The sequence below is a fragment of the Agelaius phoeniceus genome, chromosome 7 (assembly GCF_051311805.1).
Source record: "Agelaius phoeniceus isolate bAgePho1 chromosome 7, bAgePho1.hap1, whole genome shotgun sequence".
Lineage (NCBI taxonomy): Eukaryota > Metazoa > Chordata > Aves > Passeriformes > Icteridae > Agelaius > Agelaius phoeniceus.
Window position 1 is genome coordinate 25,705,251 of NC_135271.1, and position 16,747 is coordinate 25,721,997.

Consider the following 16,747-nt stretch of genomic DNA (forward strand, 5'->3'; position numbering starts at 1 on the left):
TCAACTCTCAAAATGTCAAATCAAAATTTTCAGACTCCCAAGGGATACAGTCCTGAAAAGTTTCCCAGTACTTCTGCAGTGAAATGTTTTAAGAGAATCCAGGCAAAGGGACTTCCCATTAACTTCTAAGAAGAGAAGCCAAAACCCCTCCATACTGACACTCATTTGTTCCATGTGCAATTGATTTCCTCTACTTAAATCAGCAAACTGTCTTTCTTAAAATCAAACAATTTTCCTGCTTGAGTGAGGAATGTAAAACAATCCAAGTCTAGATCTTAAAAGTTCAACTGACTAGGCTTCTTAATCATGAAATATTAATCATGGCACTCTTTCTCTGCTTCCCTCTGAAATACCCATTATTGGCTGCAGTTAAAAAGGGACCCTGACCTCAGACAGGTTGGTGCTCTGATGAGAAGGCTCAGATCATTTTCTCAGGTGACAAGCTGCTATTTTGTTCAAGCATTATAGGCCTTAAAGCTTACCAAACCCAGTGACAGGAAGGAAAGCAGGGAAAGCAGCAGAGCCAGTAGTAGTTTTCTTTCCTCCATAGCCCTTTGTCCATAGCATGGAGTAACTCACAATTATGCTGAAATATTACCTATACTAACATCTCTTGATGTGGCTTATTTAAACGAAGGGTTAATGACCTGGTGGTCCCTCATGGCCCTAAGGACTTTAAAATTCAACAAGAAAAATACCTGAATAAAGCAGAGTTTTGAGTAACACTTTCAGATAGGAGACAAATTAGATATTAAGATGTTTTTTTACTACTTGTGAAAAAAATAGGATTATTTAATATTTTTTTATTAATAAAACCTTCCTTACATTCAATCAAATAAAGATAATTGAGACAGACAGATGGTCTCTAGTGACTCATTATTTCCCTTTATAAACCTTCTACTCCTAATGAAAACACTTTTGGAATAACAGTTTAAAAAACTTGACTCACAAGAAAAGCCAAACAAAAATCAAATCACTGCTATAAATTTTAAATTCTTTGACTTTTGAAATTCCTGCGAATTTCACAAAGCTATGAACTAACTTTGCTTTACAAAATACTGCATTCAGAATGTCTCTCATGTTCACTGAAAAAGGGGAATATTTTACAAATACTCCGATATAGCTAACAATTTTGATGAAAAATTCCTCATAGTACCCATCTCAATTCTTGCAGGTAAAACAGTGTTTTTAAAAATCTCCTCAGGACACAGGAACCACAAACAAGGCATATTTTGGTAAAATTACTGTGACTATGTAAAACTGTTCCTCTCTCTCCATCTTGTTTTGATTTTTCTTTGCTTGGTTGGTTTTGGCCAATATTTTTCAGACAATGCAATTTCAATCAAGATTAAGACAATTCACCTCAAAAAAAGAAAATAACTATTACCAATGCAAAAAGGTTCTTGGGAATACCCTTTCCCAAGAAAGCTTTCCCTTTGCCAGCTTTCCCTCTTCTCCCTGTCTGTTCAACACTTACTTGATTGATACTCTGGCATCAATCAAGTGGGTCCCAATCTATATTCTTTATCACTCTTCCTTCCACGTTCCTATGTCAAGACAGTTTGCAGAATTCAGCAAAAACTCTAAGAGATCTACATGAACCTAAGCTTATTCTTGTCTGGTTTGTGACAGAGAAGACCTAGCCACTTCAGAAATGTGTAAAGTATCACAAGGGGTTTTGTCATTGTCAGTGTTTCCAAAGGCCACCAAATTATGAAGCAAACAAGTATCATAACCTCCTTCTGAAGAATCCCAAATGCAAGCAATGAATTGTTTAACTCGAAAAACAATAATATGCTCTCAGAAAATTCCTAAGAGGACATAGATAGCCTAAAACACCCTAGTAAAGGCATAAGGAAAAGAGTAAATATGAACAGAGTGTGCACAGAGCTTGATTAATCCCCATTACAAATTAACGGATCAAGAGACAAATGAGTGCATATATTTGGTGATGCATAATAATTACCTCAGGTGAAACAAGCTGTAGAAGTCTTTAGCAACATTCCACGAACAGAAAATATGCATTAGTGACTGAACTAAGTTCTATACCTGCATGATGAACACTAATCAGCAGGCGTGTAACTTAGAGGCCCAGCAGGTGCAGGGAAAGCTGGAAAAGCACTCCAGTTCTTTTTCATTATGAGACCATTCTAAAAATATGCATCAATATCGGCAGGCAGGAGAAGGAATTACAAAATGGCATAGGAACTAGGTGACAAGGAGGCCTTCAAGAGGGAGAAAAAACCCCAGAGAAACTGAGTTGAAAAACATAACTCTACCAAGATGATAAAATTGCCCATGAAACTACAGAAATTATGACTCAAAGAACAAGAAAAACTGAGAAATTAATTCCCTTAAAAGGAAAAGACAAATTTTTATTTGCCTCAAAATGCTGTGAAAGAAAAGGTGATCCTTCTCCACAAATCCTGGCATGGCCCAGACCACCAGCAATGTTCAAGTCCCTGCTCTTGCTAACTTCCCCACAGGCATGGGGTACATATTCATGCCTCTTTCACAGACCCCATGTAGGTAAAAAGAGAATATTAAAGGCTTGGTTTTTTCTCAGATGTTTGCAAGGATAAATGCTCTAAGATTAAGGCAAGCAGATACTGTTTATTTCATGAGTTTTATCTTATACTGTTTTGACAAACAACTATAAGCTGCAGAATTATAGCAAATGACTATCTGCCATCATTAAAATTGAAACAGATTAATTTTTCACATTTTAGCTGTCACATAGAGGTTTGTCATGTAACACTTCTTAATTTAATTATACAATATGCTATATATATATCTCAAGAGTTCTGCAACAAACATAAGATAATGGACAAAGTACTGAATTCCTCTACCTACTCAGAAAGGTGACTTCAGCACAACCTGAATCACCAGGCAAAACTGAAATTTAAGCTTATGATGAGATAGAAAACCAGCAGCATGAAAACACTCCAACACTACCAAGGATCTGACCAACTTGAAACTACGGCACCCTGGCTTGATAATTTGGTGTATCAAATGCTAACTACAAAAGCATTATTTTTTCAATTTAATTTCAACCATTTTGAATTTTTCCTTTGATTTCAAGAGCAATAAACATCGTTACTCATTACTGAACCTCTTGAGAACACCTAATTTCCTCTCCTCCAGTTTCCACTATGCAGCTCTCAAGTTTTATTCCACTGGTTTCCAATGGAGATTATATATTTATCTAAGCGTTGTTCAAAATTTAGACTGGTTAAAATAAAAGTTATTTCCTAAAATGTCAATGGGACCATGACCACATTCAGATACAACAGCACAGGCCATCTCTAGTTTGTTATAACTGCAGAGAAGAAAAGGATTTATTCCACCTGGCTTCTTTAGTGAAGGAATACACAGGGAAATATTGCAAATATTAGCAATGGTTTACACTGTGTATAAACACAGATACAAAATCTACTACAGGATATAGCAAAGTAATAACCTTACCACTCAATACTGGAGGTGACACTTAAAACAAAGGAGACAATTTCAGGATTATATGGTTCAGTTAAATAGTTATTTATTGAGATATATGATTACAAACATCCTCTATCTTAAGACATGAAACACTTGCAGGACCAAATAGAAACCAAAACCCAGATTTCCCCCTTACCCTTATAATACAAACAGCACAAAAATCATTCCTATTCATCAACAAGGCTAAGAAATTATCATGCTCAAAAATGTGCTCTGGTATGTGAATCAAATGCAATTTTAGGGTGGGAAAGGCAAGAGGAGGAGGAGATCATGGTGATAAGAAGCACAGTGCAGAACCAGAGGTGCAGCTGGAATGAGAAGTCAGTCTTGTATCGCATAAATTGACAAACCACACTTGAGCCAGCACCAAACAGAAGATGTTCCTACCTGCTAGGGAGCCGGGCCCTCTGAGCCAACAGCAGTTCTGTGGGTCCAGTGAGGTTCATCTCCCCATCCTGAAAAGATGCCTGGGAAGCACCCTGTTGAGAGATTTCAAAGGGCATACTGAAACTATGCACATAATAATGCATATAGAACAATGCTGTGTTTGTGTTTTAAAATCTGAAGAGAAAGCCAATCTTAAAATTACATCATCTCACTGACAGTGAGGACTAAAAGACCCATTCTGGATGGATTACCTGTGACAGCATTTGCAGAAACAGGAAGGTATCTGAAGTCCTGCTCCTTGTGCCAGTCCCACCACCCTTCCACTGGAGAAGCTTAATGTTGTAAAGTTGTACTGCTTTACCTTCTTCTCTGCCTATCTAACCTGAAGGTCATTCTCTCCCTCTCTGAGACACCTCCTTTCTCCCAAGAAATGACACAGACCTTGTGTAAACCCAATAGCTTTTTCTTTTGTACTCTATCCCTTGGCAGTGTTTATCCGGCAAAGACATATTTTCAGAGTAGCTTCCCAGAAAAAGAAATTATGCAGCCATTTGGACAATCAGACACAAAAATCCAGTGCACACAGAGTCCAGACACCAATGCTAAAGCTCCTGAAAACTATTATTTAACTTTCTTTTTGTGATCCTTGCACTCAATGTTTGCATTTTTTTTCATACTGGGAGAGGGAAATAGTTACCAATGAGATAAGACCACTGTCAGCAGGTGATGTATTAGCTTTAACATACTGTACTTCATGCCAACCCTTATGGCAATAACGTAAACAGAGCAAAATCTGTAACAAAGACCTTTTTTGGAGAGGTCACCTCTGTCAACTGTGCAACAGGAATAGAGCTGGAAGACATAAATCTTCAGCTGTCAACACACTAAGAGAATTCAATTCAGAGCCTGATCCTAACTAGATAAAGGCTAAAGTTAATCATTATTTTTCTGTTGTTGCAGTGGTACAGTTTTCCAGTGTATACACTTGCCATATTAAGTTGTCTCAAGGCAAAAGGTAGCAATGCTATAAATTAATTTCAAAGAACAAAGCCAACTAGATAGGCAGTTTAATTTTCAATAAAAGTTCTGCACCAGTTATTAGAAGTTTCAGCTTCTCTCAAAATATGAGGTTCTAAAGGTTTGGTGTTTCCAGTCCCTCAAAGATTTGTAGAACTTATTTTTAGTTTCTAAGTATCAAGAGAGTTGGGGGCAAGTGTCGGTTGCCTTGTGCTTCAAAATCATGAGCAGCATTGTAAGCAAACCCTTGAGATATAAACCAAGCTGGACCCTTTTTGGTTTGCATGGTGCTTCTGAACCCAGAATACTGGTAGTGATGCTCCTTGTGTGTTAATTAGAGCAGAAGCCAATGGACTTGGCTTCAACTGCAAGACCAATATAGTTCACTCAAAGTCAACTTCTGCCACTAATAAAGAACCACTTAGAAAAGCTGCGTATTGAGAATGTGCCATCTCTTCCAATCACTTTCCACAGTGGAATCACAGGTCAAGGAACAATTGTTGTTATATGAAGTATATTCCATACTAATCTCATAAATCAAGAGTTCGACCTCAAGCAGTGCATTACCAACAGAAATCAGACACACAGCCTTCCTATGTTACAACTCCATCTTGACAAAAGCTTTAAAAAAATCTTGGTAGCAGCAGATGTTGGAAGCAGACAAACCCTTAAAAATAATGCTCACAACAAAGCTAACCTCTGTTAGCCTGCCACTGAAAACACTGGTGCTACAAAGGCTCTTCTTTATGGAAAGTTAAATATAGTCACACCATGGGCAGATTCAGGGTTGTGATTAACTAGACCCTTTTCTCCCAGACACTGGCTGCAACACAGTACATGGCACAGAACATGCTACTCATGCCTCAGAACTGTTTTGCCATCTGAAGCCTCCCTTGCAGTCTACACAAGCAACATAAGCTATGCTACTTCTCTGTTTCTGGGCTTTTGGTTACTGGTGTTTTTGCTGTGCTGAGATTATATCTATGCTTGTTCCCTATCTCCCCCTTCTTGGAAAACAGATTTCACAGCAATGATAAACACAGAGGTTCATAATACAATCTTGTATCTTGTTTCTGTTGACTGATTCACAGATTTTTTGATCAGAAAGAAAAAAATTTTAATCAACAAGTATAATCTCACACTTCAATTTGCTGTATGGCACAGCACAACATTGCTAAGAGCACAGTTAGACTCCAAGATAAGCAAGAGGTCCTTACAGAAAGATGGCAACAAACAGCTTTCTTTTCTGCTAAAGGCCAGACCAGCAGAAAGTATCTTGAAGTTTGATAAGAGGATTGTTATCAATACTAGAGGTATCAGACCTTTGGAAGAGATCTTGAAAAATAGATTTATAAACATGTCTCATATGTTTCAAGGCATGATTGTTCCAGTGCCAGAAAATAATGGGGTAACCTTGTGAGGCACCTAACAGTCATATACTACCACATTTTAATCTTTCCACAAGATAAACCTTCAGTGAGGAATTACAGGATGAAATTTGGAGTCCATAACACTCACAGCTTGCATTTTTTTATTTTATTTATGGGGTTTTTTTGAGTTGGTGTGTTTGTTTATTGTGGTGTGGAGGCTTTGCTTGTTTAAACTTAAGGGTAAAAGCTTCTAAAGAAAATTATCCTCTCCTAACTGGAGAGAAGCATGCTGAAGGATTTCAGAAAAAGCTCAGTGTCAGAGGCCCCATCCTGCACACCACTGCCTGTTTAGATTTGCAGTAGTATAGTGCTCCCACATATCACAGATTATCACATGCTCAAGTCAATAAACACAAAGCCAGATATATTTGAAGGCTTAACTGATCAAGGAAACATGAATCATAACACTGACATTCTAAGTGAGCTCTCTGAGAATGACATTAGAGCTCCAGTCACGTAACAATCACTATAAATGGACACATTCCTTTCATACTTGAGCATTACATTAGAAGCACAGTAAATTTAAACAGATCATCTCCTGACAAACAAGCAGAATAACAGCAAACCAACAATGCACAATTAAAGACACTGTCAAAAGACAATGATCCAATACACACAAAAATGCTCAATCTCTTGTTCAATGTTAAAAGACTGATTGTCAGTTTCTCAATAGTAGCAGGATTAAGGACTGACTAACAAACCTTGACTCAAATTCAGCTGACATTGTAACAGATTTACAGTGACAGAATTACAGCATTCACTTAGGACACAGGAATAAAATGCAAAATGGTGTGGTAAAAACAAAAGCCAAGGAAGCATATGCATCTAAGAACAGTCTAAGTTTTTAAATTTATTTACATAGGGATAATTTGAATTAAGCAATTCTTCTTAGTGCTACTAAAAGCACGTTCTTCAAATTAGGTGTAAGTAGAAGAGACTGATTCTATTAAATAGCCCTCCACAAACAACTGCAACCCAAATGCCAGGAAGAGTCTTGTATTCATTATGTGACAGCTCTCAAGTTAGGTAAACAGGTACATGAGGCAGCAGGAGTGACAGAGTACGTACCAATAGTGACATTTTCTACTTTGTGAACATCCACTCTTCTCAATTCAACAGTCAGCATGGGCATATGTTAGCCTCAGCAATAAACTTGATGAGTCAGTTATAGTCTTATTGAGCTTAGGGAGTATGACCAAGTCTACAGTCTTTTTCTTTAATTTTTGAAAAGGCTTGTTTCATAAAACCCACAAAATATTGGAGGAGAAAAGCAATAGTGGCACTTTTGGACAGAGACATCAAAGTATCCATTTTTTTGCTAGAAAAAGAGAGACAGAATTGACTGAAAATGGTCAAACCAATCATTTGTATGTAAAAGGATGCAGCCCTGAGCAACCAACACAGCAGTAGCTGCCTCAACATCCAGGGTGCCCTCCAGTCCCACAGCTCTTTTTCTTCATTATCATAGCAACCCAAAAAATCTGGATTTTGGTATCTCAAAAAAAAAAAACTGTACTAATTTGTTACCATTTGTTACCTAAACTCTGGCTAGAGTGTAGTTTTGACTAATTTTAACTAAAACTAAATCTTTTGTTGAGGTTCTTCTGCAGCTGAAGTTTGTTCATTCACTCAAGAACAGACTATACCACCTAGCTCAGCAAGACAACTTCAGAAATATTCACAGGTCACCAGTGGCTATAGAAAGACCCCTAAATCACCTCAAGTCTGTCTGGCAGGCTGAGAACACAATTCATTCTTAAGACAAGTAAGTTTTTGGGTAGCATAAAATTGCCAACACATCATTTTTAGGAAAGCTGTGTAGCAAAAACCAGCCTATCATTGGAAAAAGCTTATTATACAACAGCCAACATGAGAAAAATCCCAAAATAGATACATTTAGAGAAAGAGGACTCTAAATAAAGAACTGGAGAAAATACTGATTGCAGGATACTCTTAAGAGTATAAAATGGTCATCAAACACTAGCAATAAACTTGAAGGAAATAAGTAAGATCTATTAATAGAAGAAATAAACACATCTACTCAAATTAGGACTCAAACAGTCTGGTATACCCAAGGGAAAGTATCTTTATCTGAGACTTTCTTCTAATGACAAAGTTAAAAGTGAAAATGTATGCCTGAAGTTCCAGTTTCCAGTACTATATTCCCTGAGGGCCTCAGCTCTTTAAAACAAAGGAAAAGTATCCAAATCAAAGAGCAGAAGGTCATGGAGCAGAGTGGCAGGCTGCAGAGCTCCCTCTCCCTGCTTGGCCAACAGCAAACCTTCTTCCAAGAAGGTTCGGTAAGAGTTCAGATCTCACCAACATAAACAGTGAGATGCAAGGAAACCTGGGGGTGAAAGGGATGCTTAGTTTACAAATGCAGGAAATGTCTCATCTACTGCTCTCACAACAGACAATTTTAATTACTGCATTTAAAAATTGAACATTTTTAGCAACACTTTCAGGATCATGTGAGCATTTTTGACAGTCAGAATGAGTTTTAAAAGCCATAGCACTATACTTAGCTTTAAAAATCAACACTTTCATAAATATTCCCAAACCAATTAGCCTGTGTTATAAAGTTGTTTACCTAGAACAACAAATGCAATACCTGACATTGCACAGAGAAGACCACATAACTCATGGAACACATACAGAAAGGCCCTTTGTTATTCTGCAATAATATAACCAAGCACAGGTTAAAATACGATAACCCCATCTGAACCAAAGTTAGACATTTCTTGCTGTAATGCCCAGCAGGAGCACTCTATGCTGTTTTCAAGTTCTGGCCAACTGTACATAGCTTTTTAGGTCGAAAAGGCTTCTCTGTGGCTCACTTGGTCTGTTGAGACAAAATATAAGTTGTGTGTTCCTGAAATGGCTAAGAAACTTTGTTCAACCACAATAACCACTGCCCTTCATTCTGATACTCTTCAGCCTCAGTTTGCAAAACGAAGAATGCATCACACCACAAGCTTTCAAAATATTCCAGACTGAAAATCAGTATCAGTATCTCCTCCTCCCTTTAGCCTTAAATTCACAACAGGCCTAATTGAAAATGTGGCACTAAAACCCTTCATAGAGAAAACATTTGTTTTATCTTTACAGAGTCAGACTATCCCTAGGCCAGGGAACAATCTGGCAAGGGAAATACATAACAAGCTTCCACTAAGTAGAAACCTGTACTATAACTGTAGCAGTAACACCTCTGTGTAGGAAAACACTTTTGTAACTGAGGAATCTTGGTTTGGACTGGGACAGAATTAATTTTCTTCCTAGTACCTGGCAGAGCACTATGTCTGGGATTTAGTAAGAGAATGATGTTGATAAACTACTGATATTTTGGTTGTTACTGAATAGTACTAGCCCTAAGACAAGGACTTCTCAGTTTCCCATGCTCTGTCAGAGAGGGGGTGCACCAGAAGCCATAAGGGAGCACAGCTGGGACAGCTGAAGGGTTATTCCACAGCCTAGAACATTGTGGCCAGGACATAAACTGGGGGGAGCTGGCTGGGAGAGGCCAGTCACTACTCAGTGATCAAGCTGAACATCAGTCAGGAGGTGGTGAGCGATTGTGTTGGGCATCACTTGTGGTTTTGGGTGTTGTTCACTCATTCAAGGATTAGATATGAAGTTGGTGTCAACATCTGCGTGTCATTTCCTTGACTAATCTTTCATTATCAAGATAATAACAGACTAACTTCCAATCTTCCAGTCCACACATCTTTACATAAAACCCAAAACTGCTTCCTAAAATATATGCAAGAATGGTTTAGTATTGCAAAGACATGCATAACAATACCTTAAAAAATTCCAGATTAATTTTTTAATTTAACATAGCTTTCCTCTTTTTCCTCCTAAATAAGCATAATAAAATAAAATTCACACTGCATTGCTAAAATCAATACATCAAGGGTGGAAACCAATGCAAAGGAGGCTAACAAAATGCTGCTAAACTGAAGGAAAAGTATTAATGTTTGTTACTGTGTATTTCTTATTTTTCCAGTGGTCTGCTTGATTGAAATCACTGTGCCATAGAACGTGGGAAGTATTTCTAAACAGCTTACAATACTTCCATTTCACTTACTGATTAAACTACATCATCCTCTCAACTATTCAGAATGAAATTAATTTGAAATGGATAATTGATGCAATTGTGCCGTATCTACAAATGCAATTAATCACTTGCTAAAGATGATTTTTAGGCAGCCAACTATTATGAAAATAAGAATCACACAGCCTCTTTCAATCTTGTCAATTGAAACGTATTCAACTGGACTGGTTAAAGATATTTTTCAACATAAGAATAGCTGTATGTCTTCAGATATTTTTAATAACATCCAAGTGGATTCATGTTTAATTAGCAGAGCACAAAGAAAAGCCATAATATAGTACGGCTTTTAGCAATTACATGACAGTTTCAGGAACCACAACAGCAATATTTTTCCCCTCAACTACCAGTGGATTTCTTGAATATTGTGGTGAGTTGTGATCTTGGCATTTAAAAGGCTATTTTAAACCAAGGCCATAAATGGACACTCTCCTGAGAATCAGCCTGGAGTAAGAAATTATTCCCCCAAATTGTTTGTAACAACTCTCTGCTGAGGGTCATCATTACAGCTGGACTGCACTGGTGGATTGCACACTGCTCAGGGCAAACACTGAGCTGCCTGAAATCCCAGTCCCCAGCATGTCCACGTACTCTCTCTGAGCTGGCACTGAAGCAGATTCAGAGCACCTGTATCATATATGTAGTCCAAGGGAGTGCCCAGTATCTTTTGGAACTGTGGGACAGGAACATCATGCACACACAGACACACATTTTCAAAGTCATTGCTTCTGCTTTAGCTCAGTGGTCCACAACTTCAGTCAGAATAACATGAGGGTAAATTCTCAGTGGCACACAGGATGTGCTGAGCCATGACACCAGGGAAGGGTACCCAGCTCCTGGGCTAAGCATGGAAGGTAACCGCCTCGACCCTCCTAATTATTAGTGGCCCCAAGCCAGCAGACACCTTGGAGTCCCTGCCTTCTACATTGGGAGGATACTGTTAGTATCAAACATAGCTCCCAGGGAGCACCAGAATCAGCAGGAACCAGCACCAGGGGAGCCTCAGTTCTTCAGGGACACAAGCTACACCAGCCAGGCTCCCTCCACTGCACTCCCACTGAGCTCTTCTGGACATGTTCAACTTCTGTATGTGAAACACACCTTGCCAACATCAACCTTCAAAATGCTCTCCCTGATCCTTCCTGCTATACCTACTCCCAATCTGTTTCATGATAATCATTCAAAAATATAGCTGAGAACCACTGTCTGCATGGAAAAAGCAATGCTCTGTTTCCTAAAGTCCTACATAAACAGTAAATTCTTCATTATTAAGAGAACCAAGGATTAATTTAGGCCTGGGGATCAAAATTGTTACACATGATTTTGGCATGAGAACTCCAAGAATCTTCATATGAAAAACTTCTCTATCACTGAGAAAAAAATTTCGTTAGTTGTAACAATACTAGAGAGTACACATCTTCCTTGCATGGGTGAAGGGAGGGAAGAGGTGCAGCTGGAATGCCTGAGTACTTCAATTTATGAAGGGCTGAGAAAAGGAGAAAAATGTAAAAAAAACCTCACCTAAAAGTCTCCAGAAGTAGCTTTCATACACATAAAACTCTGGACTTAGGCCCAAAATTTTTAACAATTTCTAAGGTGAGGTGTGAGCAATGCCTTTTCCAACACAGCAGAATGTTTTCATCTTATTGCTGGGGTTCCACACTGTTGTCTCCTTATCACAAAAGTTCCATACCTTCTTGGTGTTTCTCATGGGCAGCTCTCAGAGCACTGACTCTTTCTTCTTCACAAAGCAGCCAACTGACTCCAGTTCCCCTCTCAACCACCCACCCCACTCTCTTTTACTCTCATTGCTTACAGCTGTGGCCTGTTGAAGTCAGGCCTGTTCCTAATCTTTGCTAATTGGCCCAGCTGCAACTCCTTAGGGGTAAGATTACTTTCTACACTATCTTTATTTTCTTATATTCTATCCCCCTACAGCAGAAAGCTGCTTTTAAAAGCAGCATTGATAGCATATTGATAAATATTAGGATTTGGCACCTCTACTAGCCAAGAACCAATTCCTAAAATAAACAAAAATGCTCCAGTAAGGGTGAAAAAAAACTCCAAACCAAACAAGCCATACATACCAACACCAACCAAAAAAACTACTGGAAACAGAAGTAATATAGTATATGTTCACAACTTCAGGGAGCTGCCAATACTGGAATATTTACCTAAAGGATGCAGTTAACTGGCCAACCATATAATCACTGGCACCTTTAAAAAAGAGGATATGTTTATTAGCACTCTTCCCATTTATCATGCTGGTTTTAATTGCCTATGAGGTCTCTGCCTGCACTGCAAGCCTAGAGAGTCACTACAGAGCAGTATCAGAAGGATTTTCTGCCTGAGTCTGTAGTATTTGCATCTCAGCAAGATTATTAATTTGAACTAAGCCATACTTAGAGCACTTGAAATATTTTGGCTGACCTGCAATCTGCTAGGACATTATTTTCATTTTATTTACCTTGTGGTGTTTTTATTCTAGTTTCATATTTTAAGGACTGTTGCTAAATTTACTGTCCAGAAATACATGGGTGGCCTTTTATTTATAAAGAATATTTAGCAGTGGTATCAACAGTGCAAGGCACCAAAGCAGTAGGTGTTTCCGAGCTAAAATTTGTCTTTTTTTTCTGTATCATCCACTTAGGGACAAAAATATATAATTTTTTTAAGTGCATAAACTTTGGACATCTGAGTTACTATAGAAATTATTTGTAATTAATTATTCCCATGGCAACAAGCATAATTTAAAAGTGTACTATCATTAGCTCCACAAATGCACACTAGTCCCTTATTTTGGTTGCAAACTGCCAGTGGGCAATTAATATTGCAAAAAACAGGAAAGAAATTAATGTTTCTACAAGAAAATCTACCAAATTTTCTCAGACCAAGAGAATGCCAGTATGACCTTTCCTGGCTTGACTCACTGCTTGAAGCCTCCCAAGATCTTTAATTGACAAAACATTTTACAAGAGATTTGCAAACTACAAAGCTGCATTTTGACTAATTTCTTTTTCATTTAGAGAGAATCCACTTGTATTCCTTTTTTGAAGTAAAGAAAAAAATCTCTTAACCCACTATGCATTACATCAGGATAACTTCTTCGTAAAAGTAGTACTTAGAGGACATCTAAATCTTATCTAGACAATATTATTATGATGCCACATCCCTACTTCCCCCACAAATAAAATTTGAATTTTATTCCTACCACATAAAGATACTAATTCTGAACACTTAAAAAAAATCCCACAAACCTAACGCACAATAAAGGAAACTTTACATTTGTAATTGCACTACTGAATCAAAACTTTCTGCTTTCATTACAACAATATGCCCTCAATATTATCTGAAAGGCTTCTAAAAATGTGCATTACCTAAGAGTTCAATGTACAAGTGATACTTACACCTTGCATCTCTATTCCTTGCAATAAATTTTTTAATGACTTCACCTGTTTTTTCATCAAAATTAAATTACATGTGTCTTCCCCACCACCAATGACAGTGAAGATTTCCAAAATTTAAAAATCAAATCCAATTTCAAAGTTAAAATGGGTCTTCACTAAAGACTGCATTTGATACTTTGCTGTTAATTCCCTTTATGAATGGCATGTATAATGAGATGCCTTAAACACACTAGGTTGGTCAGCAGGAATCCACAGATCCATTGATTCTGTAACAGCAAGGAAAACCACATGGTTACCAGCAGCCTACCAAGCACTGCTCACAGCCGGCAAGAGCCAATGTTAAGCTTTGACTTGGATCAGAAATTTGTACTCACTGCTTTGGAACAGTAACATCAGTAAGATGCTGCAAAGGTATAAGAATGCTTTTTGTCTTACTTCAACAGCTGCAGCCGTAGCAATTTTAAGCCAAGAAGGCAGTCACCTCACTAACCAGCATGAGAAGAAACTATGAAAAAGCCTGCCCCATCTTGTCAGACATGCCTTTTTGTAACACCCCACTCATTGGGGACAGCCTGGCATAGTCCCTGTGCCAGTAATCCCTGGGTCACACACCCAAAGACCATCACAGTCCAGTCCACCTGGCCACCTCTTCTCCCAAAAGACAGAGCTGTGCCATGGAATGACAGGCCTGGCTGGGGCCATGCTCTGCTCCTGCTGATCTGCATTTGCCCTGTGCATGATGTATTATTATTACAGGGTATTATGTTAACTTTTCCTCAGTGTGCAATGTATGTTAGTAATTGCTAGTTACGTTACTTCTATTCCCCATATGGGATTATCACAGTGGAGCAACAGCACTGATTAATCAATTAGCATGGATTCATTAGAGATGAACGATAGGGCAATATAATTGTGTTTACTGAACAATGGATGACAGTGTGCTTAAAGCCCAGGATTTCTAATAATGATATATACATAACATCATGAATATTTAGAGCACCTTCACTGCAAAACTAGAGAGACAATCAGGATGTGATTCTGTGTGCAAGTAATGCTGGAGCCTGAAGATTGCATAGATGGGAGAGCCACAAGACAGATGGCACAGTTAGATGACTTTTTTAAGCTTTGACTAAATCTTTGTAGAAGAGCTACAGCATTTCCTGTACTCCAGAATGCACAGGCACGTCTGCACAATACAGTGGCCAACAATATAATCAGTCATAGCCCCAGGTGTCTCAGAAACATTAACCAAGCCATATTAAGCATAAAAACATGAAAAAACTGGCAGAGCCCACTCTATGAAATAAATAGAAGCATACAAGGTAACTTAAAACTTTTTCTCCAGATGTCTGAGGTGTACATCCCTTATTGTGGGTCCTTATCAATGGCTGAACACTAAGCTTACAACAGCCAATATGAACATGAACACCAAACTCTCAGACACATCTCTCAATATATAATAATGCCCTTTAGGTACTAATGCAATAGTCAGAGACCAGACCCTTCTTCTGTCTGATGGTGGTATACAGACACACCAGCAGTTCACATGGATATCAAGAAGTGAGACATGAGAATGATTAATTTTGCGAAAATATGGTGCAAAGAAGAGATATTGAAATATAGCTTTTGCTGCACTCTTCCTAAATGGAAAAAAAAAACCACTAAAAAGGAATGTAAAATGTTACAGGGGAAATACTTTGCTAAAAAGTTAAAGCAGAAAACATGTTCTCTATTATACTCCTGGAAATCAGAAATCTTCATCTAAGTCCAATACCTGGGTCCCATAAGAGAGTCAATCTACAGCATGACAAGGACCTGAATACTCTCAGATCACTAATCCAGTATTTTCCCAAGATGCTTCCACATTATCCCAGGGAACCACAGGCTGTGATTAGCATAGAGCTTCCTCAGCTGGGATCGCAGGCCTTGAATACAAGGTACTAAGAATTACTTTGCCTGTTTAGATCAAAGGCACTTTCATTCCTGCAGGGAGTTAAGTATTCCTCCTTAACTCTGTGGGCTGCAATTTTATTTACTTTGCTAAAGTTTCACATATTGAGTTAATTTAAAACTTATCAGTTTCCTCCAGTCTAAGGAACTTACTGAATCAGTGACTAACAGTATATTGTCCTGCAGACATCTTTATATTTAACCATTTGTTCCATATGCTTAGAGATGTTAAAGTCTCAAAAGAAACTTTTGAACTACATACATATATAAAAATATATCTGTGTGTGTGTGTGTGTACATATGTGAATGATGAAGTTGCAGATGAAGTTCTTCCAAAAATCTTAACTGGTCACAAAAATAATATGGAGGTCTCCCAATATATTTCAGTACAGGAAGGAATTATCTTTAAAAATTCTCTCCTTGGCTCTGGGCATTCTACAAACCAAATCACCCATCTTCATTCTCAACAAAACCTCCTCAACACTGTGGCAAGGAAAATAAATGATGGCCTAAGGAAAATGGAACACAAATTTGTCTTGCCAGCCTCCATTTGACAGGCAAGCCCTAGACTGGACATACTCCTAATTTCTCTGTTGCCACACTTTAAATCATATTTTAAAAAATAATTTGTCAGAGAAAAAACAAGCCATCTATTCTGAAGATTTTTATGAGAGAGCGTGAGGACATCTTAACCTACAGAGCACCAAACAAGTAAATAAGGGTTAAAATGTTGTCTGAATCTCTTCAAAGAATTGAGTTGCTTGCATCCAAATGGGAGAAAACACACTGTCCTACATAAACCCCTTGATCTCAGTCCCAATTCTCAATGGAAATTAAGGCAACTCTATAGCATTTTAATTCTGCTGAACTGTATACAAAACAGTATACAGTTGTTTTAGGATCTGAAAGTACAGGCATGGTGTTATCCTGAATTTATGAGTGAAAATTCA

At 38.0% G+C, this 16,747-nt stretch overlaps 1 protein-coding gene across 4 annotated transcripts in view; it reads right to left on the minus strand.

Annotated features, from left to right (window-relative positions):
• The window catches only part of PARD3B (par-3 family cell polarity regulator beta), a 392,348-nt gene that overhangs the window by 226,783 nt on the left and 148,818 nt on the right, over positions 1–16,747 (minus strand). For all 4 annotated transcript variants that reach the window (XM_077181321.1, XM_077181319.1, XM_077181318.1 and 1 more), the window contains exon 5: positions 3,883–3,974. In XM_077181321.1, the coding sequence (XP_077037436.1) occupies positions 3,883–3,974 (92 nt within the window). The remainder of the gene's footprint in view (positions 1–3,882; positions 3,975–16,747) is intronic.